Source organism: Trachurus trachurus (genome assembly GCF_905171665.1).
Source record: "Trachurus trachurus genome assembly, chromosome: 17".
Lineage (NCBI taxonomy): Eukaryota > Metazoa > Chordata > Actinopteri > Carangiformes > Carangidae > Trachurus > Trachurus trachurus.
The window spans coordinates 12,385,203-12,409,154 of NC_139900.1; the positions used below are offsets into that span (position 1 = coordinate 12,385,203).

At 41.6% G+C, this 23,952-nt stretch overlaps 1 protein-coding gene across 1 annotated transcript in view; it reads left to right on the forward strand.

The window, feature by feature from the left end:
• LOC311001008 (retinal-specific phospholipid-transporting ATPase ABCA4-like) overlaps window positions 1–21,941 on the forward strand; it is a gene marked incomplete at both ends in the record, with an annotated part of 40,146 nt that extends 18,205 nt beyond the window's left edge. Inside the window, 36 exons of the mRNA XM_083991953.1 lie at window positions 609–831; window positions 1,035–1,256; window positions 1,878–2,082; window positions 2,171–2,263; window positions 2,577–2,783; window positions 3,310–3,487; window positions 4,106–4,237; window positions 4,684–4,823; window positions 4,925–5,062; window positions 5,488–5,669; window positions 5,883–5,988; window positions 6,757–6,962; window positions 7,728–7,782; window positions 8,047–8,103; window positions 8,508–8,671; window positions 8,781–8,905; window positions 9,579–9,677; window positions 10,707–10,985; window positions 11,132–11,164; window positions 11,301–11,406; window positions 12,082–12,156; window positions 12,452–12,621; window positions 13,707–13,884; window positions 14,808–14,923; window positions 15,267–15,414; window positions 15,740–15,863; window positions 16,296–16,425; window positions 16,593–16,713; window positions 17,627–17,689; window positions 18,080–18,186; window positions 19,409–19,550; window positions 19,842–19,976; window positions 20,286–20,389; window positions 20,679–20,771; window positions 21,349–21,598; window positions 21,825–21,941. Of these exons, the coding sequence (XP_083848079.1) occupies window positions 609–831; window positions 1,035–1,256; window positions 1,878–2,082; window positions 2,171–2,263; window positions 2,577–2,783; window positions 3,310–3,487; window positions 4,106–4,237; window positions 4,684–4,823; window positions 4,925–5,062; window positions 5,488–5,669; window positions 5,883–5,988; window positions 6,757–6,962; window positions 7,728–7,782; window positions 8,047–8,103; window positions 8,508–8,671; window positions 8,781–8,905; window positions 9,579–9,677; window positions 10,707–10,985; window positions 11,132–11,164; window positions 11,301–11,406; window positions 12,082–12,156; window positions 12,452–12,621; window positions 13,707–13,884; window positions 14,808–14,923; window positions 15,267–15,414; window positions 15,740–15,863; window positions 16,296–16,425; window positions 16,593–16,713; window positions 17,627–17,689; window positions 18,080–18,186; window positions 19,409–19,550; window positions 19,842–19,976; window positions 20,286–20,389; window positions 20,679–20,771; window positions 21,349–21,598; window positions 21,825–21,941 (5,023 nt within the window). The remainder of the gene's footprint in view (window positions 1–608; window positions 832–1,034; window positions 1,257–1,877; window positions 2,083–2,170; window positions 2,264–2,576; window positions 2,784–3,309; window positions 3,488–4,105; window positions 4,238–4,683; window positions 4,824–4,924; window positions 5,063–5,487; window positions 5,670–5,882; window positions 5,989–6,756; window positions 6,963–7,727; window positions 7,783–8,046; window positions 8,104–8,507; window positions 8,672–8,780; window positions 8,906–9,578; window positions 9,678–10,706; window positions 10,986–11,131; window positions 11,165–11,300; window positions 11,407–12,081; window positions 12,157–12,451; window positions 12,622–13,706; window positions 13,885–14,807; window positions 14,924–15,266; window positions 15,415–15,739; window positions 15,864–16,295; window positions 16,426–16,592; window positions 16,714–17,626; window positions 17,690–18,079; window positions 18,187–19,408; window positions 19,551–19,841; window positions 19,977–20,285; window positions 20,390–20,678; window positions 20,772–21,348; window positions 21,599–21,824) is intronic.
• Window positions 21,942–23,952: the final 2,011 nt, after the last annotated feature.

Below are 23,952 nucleotides of genomic sequence, written 5' to 3' on the forward strand. Positions count from 1 at the left end.
TATAAACACAGTTAAAAATGTTTTACTCATCATTGATAACCACTAACTGTATTTATAAACTGCATACTAATGAGTATTAATGCATTATAAATGAAGAATCCAGTATTTATTCATGCTTAACTAATGCATAAAGGTGTGTACTTATTATGAAGTGTTACCACATATTTTGATGTGGACAGTCTTTATGAATCCAGTCAATAATAAACATTAGATTAAAAAAAAGACTTTGTTCAACACATGATGTTTTAAAATGTCAAATAAGCACCATTTTCTCCCGTCTGCATCAGACTGAACCATAATGTGTTTGTGTGAATAATCAGGACACATTTGTGAACTTCTGTTAATGTGAAACTGTAATTTATTTGTTTATACACACTGACATAATGATCAACTGCCTGACTGATTGATGCCTGATTGATGCTCGTGTGTGAGTGATTCAGTTTGTCAAGAGACAGACTGAAATGAAACCTGTTAATGTGTTTCTTTTAATCTTCTCACCAGCAGCTGGAATGAGTGAAATCATGAAAATAAATTGTATATTAACGCTGAGGGAAACAGTTTTTCACAAGGTTAATGAACTCTCTGTCCTCCTCCTCCTCCTCCTCCAGCTTCATGATCACTCTGAACCGCTGCTTCCCCATGTTCATGGTGCTGGCCTGGATCTACTCCGTGTCCATGACGGTGAAGAGCATCGTGCTGGAGAAGGAGCTGCGGCTCAAGGAGACCCTGAAAACCATGGGGGTGGACAACGGAGCCATTTGGTACACGTGGTTCATCGACAGCTTCGTCATGATGACGGCGAGCACGGCGCTGCTCACCTCCATCATCATGGTGAGGAATAGAAACAGATAGATAGATAGGGTGAAAGAAGGAAGGAGGGAGAAGGAAGAAGGAACTCAGGGTCTGGGTTTGGCTGCTTCATGTTTTATCGTGTGCTCTGCTGCCCTCTAGTGGACTATTTAATAAACTATTTATGACACATCCAGTGGTTCTCTGTCTGACTCTCTTGTCTTTCTTTTTTCCCTTCCTCTCAGGGGGGGAAAGTGCTGAACTACAGTGACCCCATCCTTGTCTTCTTCTTCCTGCTGACTTTCACCGTCACCACCATCATGCAATGTTTCCTCATGAGCGTCTTCTTCAACAAGGCCAACCTGGCGGCGGCCTGCAGCGGCATCATCTACTTCACCCTCTATCTGCCTCACATCCTCTGCTTCGCCTGGCAGGACCGCATCACAACCAGCATCAAGATGGCTGCAGTACGTTGTTCTTTTTCATTCACACTTTTATAGTTATAGTTACTTTTTTTAAAAAGTTTTTATAAGTTAAGTTATTAAGATGGCAAATGGTAAATGGACTACTCTGACCACTCAAAGAGTTCAGTGTGTTGCCCAGGGACACTGAACCGACCGACGGCGGAGGAGGACAGGAATCAAACAGCCAACCTCCTGGTTAGCAAATGACTCGCTCTACTTCCTGCCTGCGCCACAGAGAGCTTCAGAGCACATGAACATTTCTGACAAATTTCACACTTTCAAATTCACCCAAGAAAAAAAAAAACTCACCTAACTCAGTAGTCTTGTACTTACTTGGCAGTTTGCTGCACATCGTCACATTGAAATAAATGACAACGGTCATACAAATTTTACTTCTCTAACATAGTTGGTCTGTGGCTGAGAGGTTGATGCATCAGGCTACTAATCATGAGGTCGTGGGTTTGATTCCTACCCTGCATGTCATTCCTGTACTTGCTCTCTTGTCAATTTCTTCTGCTAATCCAGCATGGTTTCATCAATGGCTTTCAGCATTCACACGCATTTTCCTTTGGGAAATGCGCTTTCTAGTTTACACTTTGTCAACAAACCTCTTTGCTGTTTCAGAGCTTGTTGTCTCCTGTGGCCTTTGGCTTCGGGACCGAGTACCTGTCCCGGTACGAGGAGCAGGGTTTGGGTCTGCAGTGGGACAACATCCAGACCAGCCCTTTAGAGAAGGACTCCTACTCCTTCCTCACCTCCATCTTCATGATGATCTTTGACGGCTTCCTCTACGGCGTCCTGGCCTGGTATCTGGACACCGTCTTCCCAGGTCAGGCTGATAAAATTAGAGTTATACAACAGTATCATTGAAAAGCAAAGAATTCCTTTTGATTTTTAATCAAATTTCTCATCCACAGGACAGTACGGCATCGGTCAGCCTTTCTACTTCCCATTCCAGCCCTCGTACTGGCAGAAACCTCCACCCTCCAGGGCAGATATGACCGATCCAGGTTAGTGGCACTGTCTCTGCCTCCTCCCTGTGTATGTTTATTCTAGGATTTGCAACTACAACCTGAGATGGAGGAGTGATTATATGATTTCATTTCACCCTTTTTTTGAAACTAATTTCTCCATGAAAAACTTGTTTAACCGGTTTCCACAAGGAAAATTCACTGCTGAAACAAAATCTGATCAAAAACAAAGGTCTATCGTTAAAGAATTGTTGTTTTCCTGATGATTACACAGTCATGAGTTGACACACATATACCACAGCCACTGTAGTTGATGCTTCAGAGGTCAAACTGTACAATCTGCGTCCTATAGATCCTGAGAAACCTGAATCAGAGAACGTGGAGAAGGACGTGGAGAGCAGGGGCACGCCGGAGATGTACACCTGCAACGGCTCAGGCAGCAGGAAAACCTGCAAGCACCAAAGTAAGAGGGAACGACTGGAGAGAGAGAAGGAGCTGCTGAAACAACAACAGGAAGCTCCGAACCAAGAGGAGGAGTGTCAGGACTCAGGGAAGGAAGGTGAGGATTTACCTGAAGCATTAACTGATCAGTCGATGACACCTGCTGGATGTGACATCTCACAACACAATTCATTTCTTTATAGATGTTATAGATTTATATAAATCTCTGCTTTGCTTTCCATCCCACATACAAGATTAAAACCAGAGGTGACAGAGCATTTTCAGTTGCCGGCCCAAAACTGTGGAATAATTTACCTCATTCAGTTCTTCACCCTCCATTAATATGTTCAAAACGCCCATCTGTTTTCCTTAGCATTTGATTCGACATCGTAGTAATACTCCATAGTCCCCCAACTTTATTTTATCATTCCCACTGTTTTAAATTGTTCTATTTTTATTCTATTTTTATTGTTGTTCTTGTTTTTGCACATAATTGTAAAGCACTTTGGTCAACATGTTGTTTTTATTTAATGTGCTCTAAAACTAAAGCTGACTTGACTTGACTTGACTTTATACAGAGTTTAGATGAAGGTTATACATAAGAATGTGTTAATTGCTCTTTTTATGCATGTTTTCCATTACAGGTCAGTTGTTCTTTGAGTCCGACCCGGCGAGCCTGGTGCTGGGAGTCCAGATCCAGGACCTGGTGAAGATTTTCTCCGGGAGCTCTCGTCCGGCCGTCAACTATCTCAACATCAACTTCTATGAGGGACAGATCACATCCTTCCTGGGACACAACGGGGCGGGAAAAACCACAACTATGTGAGCTCAGATTTCATAACTCAGGAATCTCATATACATTGCCCGTCCCCAAAAAAAAGTCATACTCTCAAATATTTTGTTGCACCGCCTTTAGCTTTGATTACCACACGCATTTGCTGAGGCATCATTTCAATAAACTTCTGCAATGTCACAACAGTTATTTCCGTCCAGATTTGCATTCATTTTTCAAAGATTGTAAATGGGGTTAAGGTCTGGACTCTGTGGTCACATTGGACTACATTTCTTCCTAGAAGATGATGTTTCCCCACACTTGAAGATTATGGTTCTTAACCCAATTTTACTAGTTTCAGCAATCTCCTTAGATATTTTATTTTCTTGATTCATGCCAATAATTTGACATCTTTTCCACAACCACAGGATGTGTCTTCTAACATGGTTGTTTAAGAAATGAGACTGCATCATTTAGGGTTAAATAAGTTGTTGCCAGCTGAAACATAATCATCCATGCAGTAATTATCCAATGGGAGGCTTTTACCTATTAGCTTAGTTAAATCCAAGTGGTGACTTATTTTTTGGACGGGCAGTGTATGTCTGTGCTGATTAAAAGCTTCACGTTCAGACTGTGTCATGATGGAGCTGATACTTTTTTTCCTCCAGGTCCATCCTGACTGGTCTGTTCCCTCCTACGTCTGGCACGGCATTCGTTTATGGAAGAGACATTAGGACGGACATGGACACCATCCGGTCCTCCATGGGGATGTGTCCTCAATACAACATCCTCTTCAAACAGTACGTGACATTTCAGATATTCAACTCAGTTCAGTGTGACTAAGAAAAAAAAATTGCTTGCACATGGTTTTTAAAGCAACAAAAGAGAATGAGAAGCAAAAAAAAAACAAAACATTTATTCTGAAGATACACATTTTGTGTTTATCACATTTTGTTTGTTAAAAGTTGATAATTGCTAAACTAAACTTTAGAAAGTTTAGTCTGTATTCAGCCGAGGAACACATTTCGCTGAAAATCAGTCCACATTCTGTAAAACACAAAGACGGCGGCGTTGACAGCAGTTACAAATTGAAAGCCTGAGTCACTGATTTTGTTCCCATCCAGACTTTAGCGGCTTTAAAAAAAAAAAAAAAAAAAAAAAAACACATTCACATGTCAAAAAAAAGAAAAAAAAAACTGTCAACAATTTCACACTCGTCATTACCGCTGCACTGTTTTTGTTGCAGTCTCACGGTGGAGGAGCACATCCTGTTCTACTCGCTGCTGAAGGGTCGGACTCAGGCGGAGGCGGAGAGGGAGGTCGAGGACATGCTGGTGGACCTGGGGCTGCCTCACAAGAGAGACGACGAGGCTCAGAACCTCTCAGGTCGACCTCTTGTTCCCGCCGTGTCTGCAACAGAGAGATAATTGAATCTACTGTTTTATTTATTTATATGCATTTTTTTTTTTTTTATTATTATTCCACAGGCGGCATGCAGAGGAAACTGTCTGTTGCCATGGCGTTTGTTGGAGGGTCAAAAGTCGTTATCTTGGATGAGCCCACCTCGGGAGTCGACCCCTATTCCAGGAGATCTATCTGGGACCTGCTGCTGAAATACAGAGCTGGTACAAAACCATAAAAAAAAGAAAGAAATCCACGTTTTCCCCCTTTAGCTCCATGTTCCTTCCGCGTAAATGCATCGTTTACACCTGCAGGACATCATGTTATGTGTTATATTCGAGACACTGAGGAATGAAACCAAAATCTTTTGCGTCTTCTCACGTCTCCGGAGGCGCTGGAATTAAGTAGCTGAAATGATCAAACGGAAAAATTCAGCTACACAGTTGCAACAAAAGCAAAAAGAGTGTCATCATAAAATCAACGTGGTTCAGAATCTGTTGACAAAAGCACTTGAAAGCCACGGTTAACCGCGTTTTCTTTTTTGTTTTTTTTGTTTGACAATTAGCAGAGACTGAAATTTCCTTTTGATTCAGCATTAAAGGACCTCATTGAAAGTTTCCCCCCCCTCCCCCTCCCCCCGTCTGTTCAGGCCGCACAGTGATCCTGTCCACCCACCACATGGACGAGGCCGACCTGCTGAGCGACCGCATCGCCATCATCTCCCAGGGTCAGCTGCACTGCTGCGGGTCGCCGCTCTTCCTCAAGAACTGTTTCGGCGTTGGTTTCTATCTGACTCTGGTGCGGCGCATGAAGGACCTGAGGAAGAGGGAGGTGAGGTTTCACACTCAGTCAACCACCTGCAGCGCCTCCTCCTTCCTCCCTGTCTGTTCTCTCTGCCTTGGAAATCCTATGTGTTTCTAATATAGACGCACACTTGACCTGCTTTTCTCTTCAATGAGCAAAGGTTCATGTTCCTGGCAGGGTTTTTTCTTTTTTTTTATGCCTACTTAAAGATGCTCTTGTCTTTTTGTTTTTTTTTGTCAGAACGACTGCGACTGTTCCTCCGACTGCTCCTGTTCCTGCTCCATATGCACCAGATACAAAGATCAGTCTCAGAACCAGTTTCATCAACTAGAAAGAGTTCTGGATGGTAAGTGAACAACACTGTATGTTTATTTTACCGCGCACGGCTGCATACTGATGAGCTGCTCCTCCTCTGTTGGTATGCACCTGTTCTCCAGCACCATTATTATGGAGGATTCATTTGAAATACAGATGAAGTTTTTTTTTTTTTTTTAATACCTGTTGGATAATCCTGAACTGGTGTTTGGATTAATGTGGAATTCAGGTTTGAGTTAAGCGTGGTTGGTTTCCCTGATGAGGTATTTATAATCACCTCATATGTAAATGAAATATATTTATATACTGAAGTTACCTATACACACACATACTGTGTGTATATATATATATATATGTGTGTGTGTGTATACTGTATATATGGCTTCACAAGTGATGCTGTCTATTACATTTCTTGGAGTAAATAAAGAACTGGAGTTTAACTCCTTACAGCTTACAGGTTTATCTGCTCAACTGCTAATAGTAACAAGTTTAACTGAGTTATTTTCAGGGCGTCATGTCAGTGTGTGTGTGTGTGTGTGTGTGTCACCTGCAGGGATGAGTGTGTATCTGTGTGTAAAACAACTACAGAAACAAAAGTGTTTTCCCACACTCTAAATTTAGCCGTGATATTGACCCAAAAGCCGTTTTCCTCTTAACTCTGCCTGAGGACACACACACAGTGCCATGAAGTTGTCTAAGCACAAATGACTCATTCTGCATTTTACCACTTGAATAACAATGTTTGTTTTTTGTGAGGGCATAATAAGCAGTTTCTCTTTTTCTGTCTTCCTCCTCCCAGGGGACATAGACAGCATCTCCAGCCTCATCCACCACCACGTCCCAGAGGCCAAGCTGATAGAGACGATCGGCCAGGAGCTGACCTACCTGCTCCCCAATAAAGGCTTCAAGCACCGGGCGTACGCCAGTCTGTTCAGGGAGCTGGAGGAGACTCTCGCTGACATGGGCCTCAGCAGCTTCGGCATCTCTGACACGTCACTAGAGGAGGTAGGGACGTCTCCGCTCTGCTGAGGAGCTCCACGTGGTGCAGGCGTTTTTAGACTATACTTTAGAGAGAGATATTTCAACTCTTATTTTTACTCCACCACATTTATCTAAAAATTGTGGTGAGTATTTACTTTTCAGAATAAGATTTTCAAATGGAAGATACTGTATATAATAATAAGCTTTAGAAATCCAATGCATTACAGCACATTAACTCCCTGTCCTGTATAAATATCACAACTAATAATCTATTAAGTGATATGATATATTATATTGTGTATTTTACTGCAGAATAACCACTCGTACCTTGCTTACTTTAATTACATTTCATTGATAGAAGGATTTAGGTACTATTTCAGGTTCGAGCACTTTACAGTACCCACTGGCATCAGTGTGGTTCATTTTGCATTTCCACTGTATCAAAGTGACGCCAGGTGGCTGCTTCTGTCATGAATGTGCCATCAACTTTCAAGTAAACACACAGATTTTTGCTAATTAAGCCACCGACCAAGAGATAAATGCCCGTTGTTAAGTTTAAAATGATTAAGTTGTAACTCTAATAATGGAGAAACCAAGGATACAAATGCTTTCTAACCATTTATTCAGTGTTTGACACTAGAGTCTTTAATTAGGCATCATGCACTTTTCATTAAGTGTCTTGTTGCTGTGTAGAAAGTCATTAAAATAAAGATCCTGTATTTTTATTGAGTTTGTGTTACGTTTTTTAAAAGTTTGGAGGGTGATTTTTATTGTTCTCTTGATTTTCAGATATTCATAAAGGTCACTGCAGATGGAGAGGCAGCGAATAACGCCACCAATCCTGGTAAATACCACCACTGATCTCCTACGTGGCCTTTACCCAGAATTGAATTTCTGACCCGTGGTCGTGTCTCTCTAATGTGCTGTTAAGCCGTTTGCCCCCTCACCTGTTTTTATTACCCTGTTATTGTTGTCCACACCTCCAGCTGTCTCTTTGTCAGTAGCTACAGTTACAGCTACATTTGTCAGTTTTCACCCTCTAGTTTTCTGTGTGTGTGTTTTGTGTGTGTTTTTGTGTCTCACTTTTGTGTCGCACTCCCACCTCTAGAGCAGTGGATGTTACAGCGGAGAAAAAACGACAATGTCGGTGTAGAGGGAGATGAAGGTCAGAGACTTGAGAGCCACTCCACAAAGCTCTGGCAATATAAAAGCTTTTTCTTTGTTGAATCTACTGGACCTGGCTTTCCACTGCTTACATTTAGTTTTTCAGTGCGCAAATAGACATAATAGATACAATATTCTGACAGACAAAAAAAAAAACTTTTTTCTACAACTCTGATTAAGTCTCATTTTTCAAGTGATCCAGGTCTGTGAAGATTCAATAAACATCAATAAATACAGGAAGCTTTCAGTAAAGTTTTGCTGCCTCCTGCTGCTTTGTCTTCACACAAAGCTCAGAAACCTGACACGCTTGAACAAGTGCTTCTCCAGCTTGCTGCAAATGTTTTGTCCATTATATAGTATTATTAAATGGCAATACTCACTGTACGCGTTTCTTTCTGACCACAGAACAAAACGGCGTGAATGGCACTGCCCATGTTGAATCAGACAGCAACGCAGGAAAAGGCACCCGGCAGGTGAAAGGTGTTTTTCTGATCCTGAAGCAGTTCCACGCGCTGCTGGTGAAGAGGCTTCACCACGCCACGAGAAGCAAGAAAGACTTCCTGGCTCAGGTCTGTGCTGTCGACACACACTTAACTTGATGATAGTAGACAGGTGAAGAGTTTATTTTGATGGCGACTTCCAGCTCGTTGTGACCAGTGTATCCCTGCGCGGTTTCAGATCGTGCTTCCTGCCAGTTTCGTCCTCATAGCTCTGGTCTTCACCATGATCGTCCCCCCGTTTGGAGAATATCCCAGTTTGACTCTGACGCCCTGGATGTACGGACAGCAGTTCACCTTCATCAGGTCAGTACGGATAGATTTCACTTTTATTAAGTGTCTGAATAGCCGGCCCAAGGCTGAAGCAAACTAAGCACCTGCTTAGGGCTAGGTGAACACTAGGGAGCCCCAAAGAGCAGTTAACTTTTTAAAGCTATGGTGCAAAACTTCTGTCGACCTCTAGAGAAGTTCTGCATAATTACAACAGCGTTTATTTGTTGTTGTTGAACTTCAAATTGTTGTTGCACATTGCTGTTGCAGTTTATTTAAAACCAAAAATAAAAAAGCAGATGATGTGTTTACACTACAGTAAATGCCTTGTGTATTGGTTTAATCTTTAGTAGCCCTAGATGACATGCAGTATCCCACTCAACTACATCACTTTGAATATTAAATGTTTTCGCTTCCGTCCGTCTTGTGCCGGTCCAAGAATTTCACCGTGCGCGCAGATTAAATCAGATTAAAAACCATAGATGGGTAAAAACATGCCAGGCTAGGATGATGATTCGCAATGACAGATTAGAAAAATGAAATAAGTTTATAGTAGGTGTGTAAATGATCAATAATCAGTATTATTGGCAGTAATAGAGGCTTGGGCCAGACCTGAGTATCTGTTATTGGAATAAATGACACTTGACTATTTTAGATACAATGTCAGCAACCTGATTTCTTGTCTTTGCTTTTCCTCCTCTCTGTTTAGTAACGAGCAGCCGTTCGACCCCACCATGAAACGCTTCAAAGAGCGCTTGTTAAACCGACCAGGCCTGGGGACGCGCTGCATGGAGGGAGAACCACTGGAGTGAGTATCAGGACTGCAAACAAGACCAGACAGGATGAGATGAGTTAGACAAACACATATTAAAGGGATACACCAACATTTTTTTTTCGTGTCTTGCCTCACTCCCGAGTCCATGACAAGCAGATAGACACCATCCTTTCGACTGTGCATGCAGTAACAAGGGAGAGCCCTTATCGCCCGTAATTAGCTTAGCTCAAACGCTGGAAGTGTATAGGTAGTGTTAGCCTGCCTCCACCTAAAGTCATCAGAGAAACTCTTCAGCAACTCTAAACGGAAACCGGCGGGCCGATCTTCGTCTCAGAGCTGACAAAACTCTCCGGTAAGGCATCTTGAGCGGTCAAATGCCGGTAACGGGACAAGATCGGTCAAAACGGAGGGTTCAAGCAAAGACGCTTTATTTTGGTTGAAGCTAGCTACATCGAGGGTAGGTTAGCTTCCTATTTCAAAGTAAAAGCACAAATTCTTTCGTCATGGTTTTCTGTATGTAAAGGGCAACGGGTGTTTTATTTTGTGAAAGTAACCGGAAGTGCGTTGGTCACAACGGCTAGCTTGAGTAGCGCCAAATTCGTTCAAACAAAATTGTAAACAGCTGGTATTTAGACAAATTAACGACACACTGCTGATCTAAACGGCTACTTTCTCGCCTAAAAATGTTTGAAATGTTGATACAGTGATATATTTACAGAGTTTAGAGCTAAAATGAAATCAGCTTCTTACTGCTGGTTTCAGCTTGGGGAGGAGGCAGGCTAACACTACCTATGCACTTCCAGCGTTTGAGCTAAGCTAATTACGGGCGATACGGCTCTATCTCCCTTGTTACTGTACGCACAGTCGAAAGGATGGTGTCTATCTCCTGGTCATGGACTCGGGAGTGAGACAAGACACAAAAAAAAATGTTGCTGTATCCCTTTAAACCTATTGGATCATTAGCAGTTCCCCATGCCTGAAAAACATCCTGACACCTGAGCAGGTACATACATATAACCTCTAAATGCCCATCAACTTTACCTTCTGCCGTCCCTCCTCCAGGATGTCCTGCAGTAACAGCACAACGGAGTGGGAGTACCCCGACTCCCCGCTTGTCGCCAACATCCTGCAGAGTCCCGAGTGGAGCCAGAGGAACCCGTCTCCGTCCTGCCAGTGCAGCACCAGTAAGAAGCTGACCATGATGCCCATCTGTCCCATCGGCGCCGGAGGCCTCCCCCCTCGGCAGCGCATCGAGGCCACGGGAGACACGATGCTGGACCTGACGGAGCGCAACATCTCCGACTACCTGGTGAAAACGTATCCGAGTCTCATCAGAACCAGGTGCGTTGATGAGAAATATGGAAAACATCTGATTGATGTTTATAATAATGCAGTTAACAGGCTATGATTTGCTCTGTGAATCATTCTGTTTGACGACGTCTTTAACCCAACTTGTCTGAATCAAACTCTTTATTTTCAATCCACAGTTTGAAAAGCAAATACTGGGTGAATGAACAAAGGTAATAATTTTCACTTCATTGCTGTCAGCCTCCCTCTGTACCCATCAGTCTTACTGTACGCTCCCTCCTGTGTATATTATTCATTACAACACTTTAGAGGCTAACCATGAGTGTAAATGTGTCTATCTCTCTTCAGATATGGAGGTCTGTCCGTGGGGGGGCAACTTCCCATCCTCGACGTTGACCCCAAAGACATCCAGAGCTTTTTCCACCAGTTGGGGCGAATGCTGAACATCACAGGGGTGAATACTGGTTTGGTGTTCATTTACAGACACGAGGCTACAGTATAGAGTCTGTTAATCCCTATAGTCATAGCAGTAGGTTCGTTTCCTTTAATTGTCGGTGCAAGCTATTTTTAGAACGGCGGAGCAGAGCCGCGAGCTGCTCAGAGCTACGCTACGGAGGCTAATGGGATTTCTTGGTTTCCCTCATCAAACTCATCAAATACACAATCCAACAACTCCAAAACACTCTGGTGGACAAGTCATGACCTGCACATTCACCACACTATGAGATAATAACAGAACGTTACGAGACAGAGTTGTTTTAGAGGTAAATGCAGAGACTGCTTGCCGAAAAACTGCCCTCGACAGGAACGTGCATCAGTGGTTTTGCATGAATTTACCTCTAAAACGACTCTGTCTCGTAACGTTCTGTTATTATCTCATAGCGTGGTGAATGCGTGGATTGTGTATTTGATGAGTTTGATGAGGGAAACCAAGAAATCCCATGAGCCTCCGTAGCGTAGCTCTGAGCAGCTCGCGGCTCTGCTCCGCCGTTCTAAAAATAGCTTGCACCGACAATTAAAGGTAACGAACCTACTGCTGTGACTACAGGGATTATGGCAATGGGCCACTTTGCCAAAATGTTGAACTATCCCTTTTGGTACGCTTACACTTGACTGTTGTGCTTTGCAGGGTTACAATTCTGAGCTCGCGCTGAGGGATATCGGTCCTTTCCTACGATACATGGAGAGTGAATTCAATGTAAAGGTGGGTGAAGTTTAGCTACTCAGCAGAAACATTTCTTTGCCACGGCTCTGATGTCTACTGTACCTCCGGAGCTTTGCTTTCATATTACAAACTTTTCAATTTATAAAATGTGTCATAACCACAAGGATGCTGACTGAAGTGCTGGCTTCAATAGCTCTGCTTCCCACTTAAAGTAATGAAGGTTTTTTTATGTAAAGAAGGTCAACTGGCAAGTCCACAAGCGTAGATCAGGACTGTAATTACCGAGTCAGACGGCTGCGAGATGTATTCAATTAACTGTGCTCTCTGCTGTCAGGTTTGGTATAATAATAAAGGCTGGCACGCCATGGTGGCCTTCATGAACGTGGCCAATAACGCCATCTTGCGGGCCTTCCTTCCTCCGTCTGCCAAACCTGTCGAGTTTGGCATCACTGCCATCAACCACCCGCTGAACCTCACCAAGGAGCAGCTCTCTGAAGTCACTGTGTGAGTGTGGATATTTATATACTTTTTTAAATTTTTTATTTATATCTTTGTAAAAAAACTAAAAACAAAGGAAAACCTTCACATTGAACCGTATAGTGTACTTTTACTTTACTACACATCGCTACAGTATATTTTACAACTAATTAAACAAAGGCTTGTGCAGAGGAGGAAAAGCTTTCACAAACAGATTTCTAAAAACTGAGGGAAAGTAAATGGACTGCACGTAAATGCTTTTCTGCTCTTATCGACCACTCAAAGTGCTTCACAACACAATAAGACACAGTCACCCACTCACTCACACATTCACTCACTCACTCACTCTATCCAGGATACAGTATCTTGCAGCACTTGAACATACAGACAAGAGGAGCCGGGGTTCAAACCAACGACCTTCAGATGAGTGTACAACCCACTCTACCTCCTGAGGAACAGCTGCCCCCCAACATAGAAAAATAAGCTTCATTGTATTAAGTAAAAACAAACATACAGCTCAATAATGATCGGATAGAAAACAGATGGCGAGGTAGAAACAAAAATATGTAGCAAAGAAAAAATAACAAGCCTGTGGATATAATAAAACAACCATTTCTCATCCAGTTGTCTGGGCTTATTGCTGTAAAGAGACATCTGCATTGTGCTGACATTTAATTTAGTTTTATTGATTTCTTGCTACGCTGAGCAGCTACAACACCTGCTCCTCTTACCCTGACATTTCACCACCGGGCCCATCTCTAATTTAGGAAAAAGAAATTGACATAAATAAATCAGATCATTATTGGAAACAGGTTTACATGATCGAATCTTAGTAAAGTAAACACATATTGATCTGCATTTCTTATTTATATTATGTGTTGTTTGACTTACGGTTTAACAGTTGTGTTTATGGATTTACTCAACTTGTATTTACAAATTTATCATAAATTACACATTTTATTTCTTTTTTCTTTTCATAACGGACTATCGATCCTTTAATTAACTCAGTAAACACATCTGTTTCTGGAAGGTGCTATGGCATTTCAAATATCTGATGTTAAATTCCCAGACCAGAGTGATCCGTACTGATTCTATTGACCTCTTCCTTTCAGGTTGAAAACCTCAGTGGACGCCGTAGTCGCGATCTGTGTTATTTTCGCCATGTCCTTCATCCCTGCCAGCTTCGTCCTCTACCTCATCCAGGAGCGTGTCACCAAGGCCAAGCACCTGCAGTTTGTCAGCGGGGTCAGCCCTCTGGTTTACTGGGTGTCCAACTTCTTCTGGGACATGGTGAGCTGATCAATATGAGGAGTTCTTGTTTGTTTATCTCAGACAATTAAGGTTTTCTTTTAGGATCAATATGAGATCAGGAAGGGTGTAAACGATACAAAATCTATATCTGATAATGCTGATTTCAGTTTTTAAGTCATTTCAGGCTTTAAAGGGATAGTTCAAGATTTTGGCAAATTGGCCCATTGCCATAATAGTTTTAGCAGTAGGTTTGTTACCTTTAATTGTCGGTGCAAGCTGTTTTTAGAACGGCGGAGCAGCGCCGTGAGCTGCTCAGAGCTACGCTACGGAGGCTCATGGGATTTCATGGTTTCCCTCATCAAACTCAGCAAATACATACTCCAACAACTCCAAAACGCTCTGGTGAACAAGTTGTGACCTGCACATTCACCACGCTATGAAATAATAACAGAAAGTTACGAGACAGAGTTGTTTTAGAGGTAAATTCATGCAAAACCGCTGATGCGCGTTGCCTTCAGGGGCAGTTTTTCAGCAAGCAGTCTCTGCATTTACCTCTAAAACAACTCTGTCTCGTAACGTTCCTTTATTATCTCATAGTGTGGTGAATGTGCAGGTCACAACTTGTCCACGAGAGCGTTTTGGAGTCATTGGATTGTGTATTTGATGAGTTTGATGAGGGAAACCAAGGAATCCCATCAGCCTCCGTAGCGTAGCTCTGAGCAGCTTGCAGCTCTGCTCCGCCGTTCTAAAAATAGCTTGCACCTACAATTAAAGGTAACGAACCTACTGCTATGACTATAGGGATTATGGCAATGGGCAATTTTGCCAAAATGTTGATCTATCTCTTTAATGTATGTGTCATACCAGTAGATTCATGTTGTTGTACATCTTATTACCTTTGTTTTATAGTTAATTTCTGTTTTTATCATCTTATAATGAATACTATTTCCTCCATTTTCCAGATTAACTACTCCCTCAGCACTGCGATGGTTGTAGGCATTTTCATGGCTTTCGACAAAAAGTGTTACACATCACCGTCCAACCTGCCAGCACTGGTTGCACTGCTTCTACTATACGGGTAAGACTTTGCTAAATTTCATTTGCTTCAGATTGTGTAGGTGAGGTGGTGGTTTACTGTAAGAGTTCCCAAAGGGCTTCATTAGGATGTCTCACCTCTACTAAAGTAAAAAAAAAAAAAAGAAAAGAAAAAAAAGACGAATGTGTGACTAAATGAGACAAGAGGAAGTGGATAACGAGCTGATTCACCAGCGAGGAAATCCAGGGAACAAGAACAAATTGCAGAAATTGCATGAAAGGGAGGTGAAATAAACCGAAGCGGGCAGGAAACGAATGAAAACTCTGATGATGGGAAATAGTTTTGAAGTATTTTTTCTCCTTTCTCTGGCTCCTTTGCCTCACAGATGGTCAGTGACACCGATGATGTATCCCATGTCCTACATATTTAACATCCCGAGCACAGCATACGTCTCTCTGTCCTGCATCAACCTGTTCATCGGCATCAACAGCAGCGCCATCACCTTCATCTTGGAGCTTTTCGAAAACAACCGCGTAAGTACAAAAAAACACAGATGATGAAACATGGCAACAAAAAAAAGAAAATTATGTAAAATATGTAAAGACCCAAACCTCTTTTATTTGACAAAAACTGCAGTTATTTCATGCTTAGATATCAAAATGTTTCATTAAACATGATGCCAATGAAAATGTTTTATTTTTATGTAGTTATAGATGTCAGATATTTAGACGCAGACAGCTCTCCCATGACACTGAATGAATAAACTTGGTCTGATATTATTGTCGAAGTGTTTTGTATTGCGTCAGTGCTTCAGGGGAATGTGAATTGAATCGAGTTTATGTGTTTCTGTGTTTTCAGTCTTTGCTGATGTTCAATGAGTGGCTGAAGAAATGCCTGTTGGTGTTCCCTCACTTCTGCCTCGGGCGAGGTCTGATAGATATGGCCATGAACCAGGCCGTCACCGATGTTTACGCCAGGTTCGGTAAGTACAGTCTACTCATTTTTTTTATTAAAAGGTTTGGTCAGGAGCCTCGTTTGACTTGGCAAACTTACCCAACACTTACATGAGTCATCATAAAAAAATCTGCCATTTGAATTATTGGTCTTTTAATCAGTGACAACTACATTTGGTGAGAAAAGCCCAGAGTGCAGTCTCCAATGGAAAAAAAAGGCAGCTTTGCAAAACTTGAACCTTTAGGAGTCAAAATAAAAAAAAACCTCCTTTGTTGTGTCAGATTTGTGAGTGACAAATGACTGTGTGGTACAGACGAGTTATCACTGTCCTCTCATTCAGGACAAATAATGTTTGAACAGCCTGTGAGTTATATAAAATAAAACCATCTGAGGTTTTCTTTTCTTTTTACTCACTGAACAAAGGGCAGATTTTCAGAACCGATCTCGTCTCTGTTTCCAGGTGAGGAGCACACCATGGACCCTTTCCGGTGGGACTTTGTGGGGAAAAATGTTACTTTCATGGCCATGGAAGGCTTCGTGTACTTTATCCTCAATCTTCTCATCCAGTACCGGTTCTTCATGGACCACTGGTAAGAGACGGGATTAATACCGATCAGTGTTATTATTATTATTAACAGGTTTACATACACAGCATCTTCACCTTTCCACTGAAACTTTGTTGTTGTTCACAGATAAAAGTTCATCTCTTGTACCACACATCTGATGTTTTTTTTTTCTTTTCTTTTTGTACCCTCAGGTTATCAGAGTACAGACAGACTTCAACAGTCGATGAAGATGACGATGTTGCTGCAGAAAGGCAGAGGATTTATGAAGGAGGGAGCAAGACAGACATCCTGCAGATCAGAGACCTGTCGAAGGTACAAAAAAAAAAAAATCACTGACTCAGAGACATCTATGACTAAACATAACTTGCTCTCACTGCACTGACACTGCAGGTTCAGTAAGATCCTTGTTTTCTATATGGCTATTCTAAAATCAGATTGTATTGATTAGTTTCACTTCAGCTTTATTTCATTAATCCATATATTCATAAATATATAAATATTCATACAGTTTAATTGGATTTCATCCATGCAAACAGACCAAGGAGCAAAAAGAGTTTATACATTGACGCATCATACACACTGACCAAACTTCAGTAAGATGGTTAGAAAAAAAAACAGCCTCAGTTGGCACATGAAAAAGAAATTTTGGAAAAAATATATAAAAAGCAATGGGATGGATACAACAATACAGACAAAACAAGTGTAAAATAACAATACAGCAATTTCTTAACAAGCCAGACAGTGCATAACATGTCATAAATACATGTTAGTACAGTATGAACGGTAGCAAATAACAACAGATAAAAGAAAAAGATAGAAAAGATGTGTGTAAACATATAAATAAATCGCACGCTGTATCAGTGGTGTAGTCTAATTTGTTGTAGTGGGTATACTGCTTTTTAGGTGAGTAACACTGTTCATACCTGTATCACAGGTATCTGTAACTATAGTTAGATACATAGTTTTATTGTACAGTAGTGGGTAAACTGAAATATTAATGGATTTTACACATCACACAGAGACTATCACATAGACTACACCACAGCACTGCATGGAATGGATAAAATAAATATTAAAGAGGATGCATACACACAGATTATTGCATTTTGATAAAGAAAACTAAATTATCTACTTATTGTCACTTATAATGAAATGTACACAAATACACAAATATAACTGCATAAACAAACTGAGTTATTATTGTTTCCATGGCTTCTCTGCACAGACGTATGTGGGCAGGAAGAGGGCAGCTGTGGACCGGATTTGTGTGGGAGTCCCTGCAGGAGAGGTGAAGTCACTGAGTTCATTGAGAGCTACTAATTCTTTCTTTCTTTCTTTCTTTTTCTTTCTTTAATTCTGATTCTCAAGTTTTGTCTTCTTGTGTTTGCTAAAGTAAACCCACACCGACTAAGCTTTTAGTCACACACTTAGAGATGGAAATGCATTTACCATCAGCAGGCAACATAATGAAGTCTGTTTATCTAAGGTCTTATTTTTGTCTGGGTGTGTTGGTTATATTTATATTATTACATTAAACCTTTGTGAGACGTCTCATGAAAACTAATAGATTATTAGATTCATAAGGACATCAGTCAGTCATAACCTCAGTACTTCACTTTCAGTATCTGGGCTGAATGTGCTCTTGTATTGACACAATGATCGTCTTTTGTCCTGTTAGTGCTTTGGGCTCCTGGGAGTTAATGGAGCTGGAAAGACGACGACCTTCAAAATGCTGACTGGTGACACCGATGTCAGCTCTGGGGAGGCGACGGTGGCTGGATACAGGTACGAAGAGATCAGTCAGAACGGTCCCCAGACAAACCCTCTGCAGGGCTGGATGGGCTGGTGTTAAAGAATAAAATCTGTTCCAGATGAAAAGCTGCTGGAAACAGTTCAGTTATTTAGAGAGTCTGAGGACCCAGAAGGTCGTTCAAACTTAATTTCCATCCTGTGACTAAAAAAATGTGTTTCTCCAAAACAGGCAAAAGGAGGATTGATTGACAATTAAGTTTTTCAAATCCCAAATCAAATTCTGTCAGTGAGCGAATGCTTTTGGTGCCAGTTTTCTCTAATAAAAAATATTCTCATGCCAGCTATTCTGAGAGCACAAAGAGGTCAGAGATGCTCCTGCAACAACTGCAGTAAACAGAAGAGCACTATTGTGCTGTATTTGGTCAAATTAAGTTGTAAAGTTGCTCCGCTTTTGACCTCTTTTGAACTTTTTCCTCCCTCTGTTCACCTTGGACGAAGGTGAAGTGGAGCCAGAAGCCTAATTCTGTGTGAAAGTACATGGTTCCACCGAGAGGAAACACTGGAAATGCTCTCAAACAGCAATTTAAGACACTTAAACGCTTAAACCCATATTAATAAAAGTCCTGATTAAGTGCTATTAAAAACAACTACTAATTACAGCGGCTCTTGACTTTTCAGTCAAGTGAGTTTCGACTACAGTGTGGCCTCTCTTCAAAGCTTCAGCCTCAGTGTGGATGTGAGTCATGAGCATATTTTCCTTGAGGAAGTGAAAGCATCATCACATTCTTGTTGTTATAACTCAGCGGCAACTTTAACCTCAGTACATGTGGCGACCATGGGGACAAAAATTAAGAACCCACCCCCTGACAGGAAGAGAATTGAATTTTGAGGTTTTAATGTTGGGTATTATTTTAATGGCTCAGGCTGGAGACTGCTTTGTGTCAGCTAAGTGTCCCCACAGGGATAGTGAAACACACACACACGCACGCACTTTTGCTTTTTTGAGAAACACTGGAAACCATCACACACATACTTGGCATTAATTAGTGACAAAAAAGAAAATTTGTCCATTAAATGAATGAATACAGTTGATAAGAAAATGAATCAGGACACTCTGAGCCCTACGTGACATGTTTTAAATACAGACATTATCAGTGCAAACCACACACACAGTTTGTTTGATCGATAGTTTGTTATTCCTACAGTGTTATGCAGCTGTGTGTTCACTCGCACCTTGTTGTGTCTTGTTTCCCAGCATCGTGACAGAGATTCTTGACGTGCACCAGAACATGGGCTACTGCCCTCAGTTTGACGCCATCGATGAGCTCCTCACCGGCAGGGAGCATCTCTACCTCTACGCTCGTCTCAGAGGGGTCCCCGAGTCAGAGATCTCTCGAGTGAGTAGGACTCCAGCAGCTGCATCACATCTGCTGCCTCACGGTGTCTCATCCTCCCAGGAAGCTAATGTTTGGCTGAGCGTCAGACACAGAGCTCATCGGTTTTGTTAATTAATGCTGTTTTGTGCATCTCTCCTTTATACTGTTGCTCTGTGTTTGCTAATGTTTGTTTTGTTTTTTAATTTTGCAGTAGTGTTGTTATGGAGTGGCCCTAAACATGTATACAGTAAAGCACTCTGGGTAGAAGTACCCTCCAAACACTTTTCCACTTCCCCTTGTTATGTACTGTAGGTGGCAGAGTGGGGCATCCAGAAGCTGGGGCTGACAGAGTACGCTGGCCGCTGTGCAGGGACCTACAGCGGAGGCAACAAGCGCAAACTCTCCACAGCTATCGCGATGATTGGCTGCCCGGCGCTGGTGCTGCTGGTGAGTCGGGCCAATGACGAGCAGCTCATGAGCCCATTATTTGGGTTTTTGGGTTTTATGCAGGGATTTATCAATAAAACGGTATATGGCTCCAGATGGGAAGCCATATGGGTTCAGTCAAGCCTGGCCCCCAATGTTTTATACATTGGCAGGCAACAGCTCGGTTCAATTCAAGTTGGCATAAATCTAAGATCTTTGCCATATGCTGATAGAGATAAGGATTTGGTCTCTGCTCACATGGTCTCTCGTTCGCTAGGAGAGTCAAGTTTGTTTGTTTATGTTTGTTTGTGTGTGTGTGTGTGTGTTAAGGACGAGCCCACGACAGGGATGGACCCGCACTCTCGCCGCTTCCTGTGGAACGCCATCATGAGCGTCATCCGGGACGGCAGGGCCGTGGTGCTGACATCACACAGGTTCAGTATCTGTCTAATAATGAAATTAATCCACTGCACACATCTGCTGCAGCAGATGACCAAACACACTTAGCTGCTCTGCCAAGAAGTTTTTTTTGATGAAATCTAACTAGACGTGTGTGTGTGTGTGTGTGTGTGTGATTGTGTGTGTGTGTGTGTGTGATTGTGTGTGTGTGTGTGTGTGTGTGCTTTGTTTTTACTGCAGAGATCTGTGAAATTATGATTCACTGCTCACAAACATGTAACAGCAGCAATAAAAGATGGATTATTGTTGTTGTTCTCCCACCAGCATGGAGGAGTGCGAGGCCCTCTGCACTCGACTGGCCATCATGGTCAATGGGACCTTCAAGTGTTTGGGAACCATCCAGCATCTCAAGTACAAGTAAGAGGCTTTGGATGTTTTATCACAGACACTATGGGACAGACAAATCATGTACTTAGAGATACAGTATATTCCAAAAAAGGCAAACGTACACAGCCATTTGTATGTATTGCTATTGCTCCACAGCTAGTGTTAGCATTAACAGATGTTTGGTTATTAATGTAGACAAAACGGCACATATTTCGCACCACACTTCGGTCCTTTACTCGCCCACAGCTGTGGAGATGGAAAGTAATGTTAATGTAAACTCAAGCATCTATCACATTTTTTCTTTTTATGCTAACCAGCTACTAGCCCCAGACTGCCTCGTCACTTCCTGATGTATCGCTGCTCAGAAGGCCTATTATAATAAACTCTTGTTATGTAAACGCAACAATGGCTGAAGCTCTTGTCAAGCAACAATCACAACAATCACCACCACCTGCTTCCAGAAAGAAACCACATCTGGCATAAGAGAAGACTTCCAAACTTTGAACAAATGGAAAGACACATGCAAACTTTTGTTTGTACAACGGCTTCATAAACTGGTCCCTGGCCAAATCCTTAAGATTTTTAATCTGCTGTTTCCCTCATCTAGATTTGGAGACGGCTACGTAGTGACCATGAAAATCAAGGCAGCTAAGGCCGGCGTGTGCCCCGAGCTGGAGCCTGTCGAGAGCTTCATGGAGAGCTCCTTCCCCGGCTGCGTTCAGCGGGAGAAGCACTACAACACGCTGCAGTACGAGATCGCCTCGTCCTCGCTAGCCAGGATATTTCAGCTGGTGGTGGCAAATAAAGAGCGACTCAGCATCGAAGACTACTCCGTTTCTCAGACAACACTGGACCAGGTACATGGAAAAAACTGCACTGTGTTTATATAAGATCAGATCCAATGTAGCTTTCTTCTTTTTAACATGACATTTCAAACTGAGCTTTAACACCATGCCAGAAATAACTAGCAGATACAGAACATTTGTGACATAAGTCAGTAAAGTAAAAAAAAGCATACAAAACATGTTTTTGCAACTTTAACTAAATTACAGTAGTTAACTCTATTTTCTTCCTGCCTTTCAGGTGTTTGTCAACTTTGCCAAGCAACAGACAGGAGAGGACGAGGACATTACGTTACAAAGACGAATGACAGGAGGAAGAAAAGACATCAAGATTTCACCAGTGAAGAGGAAAACATGAAAAAGAAAAATCATCTGTAAAAATACAGAGACACAAAGGTACAGGTTTAATTAAGCCGGGCAGTAAACGACTGTAACTTTCCAACTCCTTTTCCCCTTCACTAGCCAAATATACTTTTTCAGGACAGAGACAAGACTGGGCGTCACTGGTAGAACAGTCCATCAAAAAAAAAAAAAACATGTTTGATTGAATTATTACTTGAAATCATGTGAGCTTCTTATGGGAAAGAATGATGCTTGTGTTTATACTGACTGACTTGTATAAATATGTACATATTGTATGTGTAATAAGCACCTTAGCAGTATTTTTAAAAAACGTCAACATTGACTGACACACGCTCACACACACACACACCTCAACTTTATTTACAGTGTTTAAATTAAGTGTCATTTCATGTTGTTTGTCTCAACTGTCTGAATACAAAACATGTTTACTATCACTTCTCTTCTTTTCAGTCACTCACTGTTGTGTTTCATACATTGCCTGTCATGTTGCTCCCCAGTGTCAGTACAAAATAGCATGACGCTTTCCTCTCGGAGGATTACATTTGATGTTTAAAGAAGAAAAGGAAAACAAAGAGCCGTTAGCTGAATGTAGATGTAAATAAAGAGGAATTCTATTTTGTATCTGGCCAAATAAACCTTAAACATGCTTTATACTTTATGCTCTGTGCAGTCTTGTCAAGCTGATTTGTACTGCATCATCAAACCCAAATAAAACGGTCCAGAGTTTTCCTAAGGTAAATGTGAAGTGCAGTAAATTGTCATTAAATATTTCAGCCTTTTAACTTCAGAGTTGAAAGGCTGACCCACAATGCATCCCGTGACCTTCGCTGAAAAGCTAAGACGGCGGCCGCTGCAGGTCAGCAGAGTGGCTCAGAGATAGCTTTGCATTGTGGCCAAGGCAACGCTGTGCAGAGAGTGGCCTGTCACAACTCGAATTCATCTGACACACAGTCCAATTACTGCTCTTCTGCCGCAAGTGGATGGTGTCATCGCCTCAGGCCGCCCACTAACCTGGATTTCATTGGCTACCCTCAAAGAAACAGAGGGATGATGGCACTGTGGCTGCTAATGAATTCTCTGGTGTGGATCTCATGCACCTCTCCTGCCCAGATGGTCATCTGGATGGAGCTGATGAGCATGAATAGTGCCGCCGTGGGAGGCCAAACAAGTCATACTGTAACAGGGTGTGAAATGTGACTGCTCGTATGCGGCTGAATACTGAAAAAGGCTAATTTAGAGCTTGCTGAGACAAGAAAACAGGAAAAAAAAAAACACTGATATTGTCCCTGTTACCAAAACCAATGTCAATCTAACACACATTTTTATTAAAAACATTGTGGACAGCAATGGAAACTAGTTATTTTTTATGAACTGTACTGAATAAGTATTTCTATTTTATGCTGCTTTATACTCTATACCACAATGTTTCACAGGGAAAACGCTGTTGTTTTTAACTCCACCACATTTGTGACAAGTACATCAACTATCAACGACTTTAAACAAGTACAAAACATCCGAAGGACTAAATCTATTAATCAGTTCATTAGTCAGTTAAGAGATTATCAGCAACTGTTCTGATGCAAATAGAATAAAAGTATTAGACTGGTATAAAAACTCCACCTTTATCAATACATTGTTGTTTTTACATTTCTGTTTGTGTATATATTTAAGCACAAATAACTTTGAAATTCTCATTAATGTGATTGACACTACTGATATATCACAAGCTTTTTACAGAGCTACTTTATATGATCTTATATTATGTTATATTATATGAAATTAACTATAAATATATAGTGCCATATAGCAATAAAAAAGAATATTAAACATAGCATAAGGATGGATATACTCAATTAGCTACTGTAAAGCACAAGTCAGAAATACTTTTCTGCCAGAATCCCTGTTGCCATGACACAACTGGGAGACGGTTATTAAAATGATGGAAATATTCTCCCTGTGTGACATGAAGTGTCATCAATATGTTTGGGATCAGGTCACATCATCAG